This window comes from Colias croceus, chromosome 17, assembly GCF_905220415.1.
Source record: "Colias croceus chromosome 17, ilColCroc2.1".
NCBI classification, from domain to species: domain Eukaryota; kingdom Metazoa; phylum Arthropoda; class Insecta; order Lepidoptera; family Pieridae; genus Colias; species Colias croceus.
Genome location: NC_059553.1, coordinates 6,872,887 through 6,876,669, shown reverse-complemented (window position 1 = coordinate 6,876,669; position 3,783 = coordinate 6,872,887). Strand labels below are relative to the sequence as shown.

Here is a 3,783-nt window from a genome sequence, read left to right as displayed (position 1 = left end):
TACGTGTTTTATTTGACACCTTCTTATCCATATAGATTCCCAGAAGAATACGTTGTGCAGAAATTGCTGAATACTACTTTAACTAGTTTTTTCATAGTTTAATACAACATTACGCACATAATTTTATTAACTAACTGATAGATCCTATTGGCTATTATTACCTACCAGTTTTAACCAAGGTATGAATAAAAGAAAACATGCTTATAGTGCACGCGATTTTTTATTAATAGCCTTTATCGATGATAATACCTAATATTACTTATTATTAGATACACGCACGGACACAGGCGATTTACTTGACGTAGGTTCAATTTTACGAATTACAAAAATGCATTACTTTGAAATTAATAAAAGTCTAGCATAGGCCATAACTATTTTGTAATCTGTGATAAGGGTAATACCTACCCCAGAATATGATCAATATCTGCTATGATAAACCGTGAATGAAAAAGCAATTAAATAGCGAAGGTAGGTTCCTACTTCTATACAAATAGACGTAGATATTTAATATAAGCATATGATATTTGTACAATGGAACAGAATAATGGTTAGTTACCTCGGTCTGTATAAAAGAACTGAAATTCAAAATTGCAAAAATTCGACGGGTACCTTTCAATTTTCTACTTTTTTCTGTTTTATGTTTCAGAATACACAAATACAAATTAATATCACAGTATTACAATTAGGAAATAATATTGTAATACTGTGTTAATATGTAAGATAACAAGGAATCGTAGAGGTCATCTCTTGATCTAGGCTTGGTCTAAGAAACTGCGACGGCCCGATGTCTTTAGCTATTATCTGTGTAGGTAATACAAAAATAAATACAAAGCTTACATCGTACAATTTATTCAATCATAATCAGTCCAAGTACACACCATAAACAACCACGTTAGCATAGATCTGGCAATTCTCAAAATTGTAGGACGCGAAAGCATCTCGGTCGTGATCCCAGAGGAATGAATGGAACATGTGCACACTTTGCTGGCGTCGCTGACCGATAGTCACTAGTACTATTATACGATATCTGGAATTAAATCACATCATAAATATTGAACTTGAAATGCAAGCTTTAGAAATTAGAACTAAATTGACTAATGAACATCTAATGAAAAGGTTGCCTACACGGGGAAAAAAGGGGAAAAAAGTTGGAAATATTGGTTTCTTGTCGAGGCACTGCATTTTAATATAGGTTAGTTTGAAAGAATGTATAGCTCTGAATTAAGTAATCTTAGGAAATTGTAATCTTGGATTGGTTATAAAAAACTTACTACATAATAAACTTGGTAAAGAATCAGCAAGATTTTCTACAACAGAAACAATATAAGCACGACATAATGGACATGCCGGCTATCATGGGCAATATGTACATCATTTTGCTAAATTTTGTCTTGATTTATATTAACAAAAGCTTCATTTTTTGCCTGTATTTAGTTAATGCACTCAAACATTTATTTATAAAACAATTTTATTATGACAGTTTGCTAATTTTGATGTTACCTTAATGGCTTTCTCAATTTTTTATAGATTACAAAATTCGATTTCTAAAGAGGTTTAATTTCAAACAAACAGCGCATAATCCTGTGGCATAGTGTGACCTAAGAGTGTGACATAATCATTTTAAGTACCCCGTGTGCGAAAGAGAAATTTGTTAAATGTTCTATATAAACAATACCTGCCATACCTAATACTGATTACACAGACTGATCCCTACAGTCATATTCAGTATTTCTTAGTTTAAAATACGCCTATAGAAGACGTAGTTATTGACTCTAGGGATGAGCTAATTTCGAAAATATTCTTTGGCTAGGAAAGAGTTACCTGTCATAGTTCTCTTCTTTAATTGCTGTGCGTATATTATCCGCTAAACTTGCGCATAACTCAGGAATAGCTTTCTCGCTGTACTCTATTTCTTCCAATTCTGAGTCCACTATGCGTCGTAGAATCTTCTCGATGATCTCTGTGTTAAAACGCTTTCGAGGGTTCAACTGATATGTCGGTTGATAGGTCCTGACCTGTTTAGAAGTCGGTTTTGATATCGACATTTTGTTTGTTTTATTGCTCTTAGGTTTGTTTAATCGATACCTATCTAGTTACTATACTATACAGTACAAGTAGATTATAAAATACATAGGACTTTGTTATACTGTTGTTAAAGGGGTAGGTACTTGGAAGGTAATCTTCTTCTCGCGGTCGCGGTCGCATGTCGTGATTTTAATTATTTATTTATTTTTGATGATTTGATTTTTATTTGATACCTAAGTACGTTAATTGTTCATATCATTTTATAAAATGTACAAATTACCAATCTTTGCTTGGCACTCGTACGTCGCCGTAATCCAATGCTTATTTTGCCCAACGATTCTTTTGTAGATCTCCTAATTTCTTTTGACATGTTTTTTACTTAACTAGACTACAATTTATTATAGAGTTATAAAGAAGTCATGGCATTCTCGATTACAATTAATTAGGTATATGTATATTAATTCACGCGACGTTACCCGTGGCTTCGCCCATGTGAACAAAGAAAATTCCCACTTGTATGACGTGTACTGTGACTGCGGTATAAAGTAGCATGTAACTATATCAATCTCTAGTATTCTAAAAACTATCACCAGACCTTAGAATGCACTACCTATGCTTTAGTGCACTTCGTCGTTTTTGTTTATCGTCGTAATTTTTGTAGTTACGACCGCTGAAAGATCAGGTAAAGAAAATTACTTGTATAACACAAGTAATTTTCTATTATTTGTAAATTTATAAGCTGTTGGTTGTCGTTGCTGTGATCACCTAAGGATCACCCCAAGCACCCTGTTAGAAAGTGACACATTTCCTCCCTCGCTCGCCTTGTTTTTCAGCCACGACTCACGAGACCTCGGCTCCTCGATCCTGTTTAAAAATAAGTACTTACCCTACTATGCGACATTTTCTTTCCGCTTCTGATCCGGACCAGTAATATCTTTTTAACTTTTTTATTTTTCTTTTATATTTTCATTATGTTTCAATATGTACGTGGTATCTGTATTAGATATAGATGGTATTCGTATAATAATTTTATCTTATTCAATATCAGTGTGTTTCCTTCTAAGTAGGTATATATTTATTTATGTATATTATATAATATGTAATTGGTATGTATATCTGTTTATTTTATTTATGTATATATATTTATATATTGTGTATGTATATGTATAGTATATGTAATATTGCATATAGACATGTATTATTTAAGGTGGATACATTATTATTATTTTTTTTTTTTGTTTTTTTTTGCTATTAATTATTATTTTTTCTGTTCTCGTCCCGCCAATAGTGATCATTTTGCTTGTTTACCTTTTACCGTGGTTGCCTGGAAGAGATCACTATTAAGTGATAAGGCCGCCAAAATAGTTGTACTCTGTTCTATATGTAAGTAGTTCTAAGGTTTCCTATCTGTACAACTATTAAAGAGTTAAATAAATAATAAATAAATATGCGAAGAGTAAACTTTACTTTGGGTATAGGATAGGTAGGTAGGTACCTAATAATATTATGGTACATATTATGTACTCTAAAATATTTTTATCGGTGCATTTATTACTTGCTCATTCCACCCCTTATATCATTAATAATTATAGTAATGATCTAAGTTCCAACCCCACTATGTCAAATTCTTATTGCGTTCGAAAAGATTCTTCATTCTATAGGTACAATGTTCTAAAATACTGAAGTCTGAACACCATGTTCGTTTGATGTAAATGCACCGTAAATGCTCCTCTATGGGTATAACTTTTTAGATGTCAA

At 32.2% G+C, this 3,783-nt stretch overlaps 1 protein-coding gene across 1 annotated transcript; it reads right to left on the bottom strand.

Moving 5' to 3' along the window:
* Nucleotides 1-833: 833 nt before the first annotated feature.
* LOC123699155 (dynein light chain Tctex-type 5-A-like) lies at nucleotides 834-2,436 on the bottom strand. The gene is made up of 3 exons (XM_045646040.1): nucleotides 2,306-2,436; nucleotides 1,822-2,015; nucleotides 834-1,027 (listed from the first exon to the last, which is right to left on the bottom strand). The coding sequence occupies exons 1-3, from the start codon at nucleotides 2,393-2,395 to the stop codon at nucleotides 862-864; spliced, it is 450 nt and encodes a 149-aa protein (XP_045501996.1). The 5' UTR covers nucleotides 2,396-2,436; the 3' UTR covers nucleotides 834-861.
* Between the last annotated feature and the right edge of the window lie 1,347 nt (nucleotides 2,437-3,783).

Bases quoted from the DNA above. Each gene is read 5' to 3' on its own strand.
- LOC123699155 (XM_045646040.1), bottom strand. From the start codon at position 2,395: ATGTCAAAAGAAATTAGGAGATCTACAAAAGAATCGTTGGGCAAAATA. The intron at 2,016-2,305 runs GTAATTTGTACA...ACTTCTAAACAG, and splicing joins CGAGTGCCAAGCAAAGATTG to GTCAGGACCTATCAACCGAC. The intron at 1,028-1,821 runs GTAACTCTTTCC...ATTTAATTCCAG, and splicing joins AAAGAAGAGAACTATGACAG to ATATCGTATAATAGTACTAG.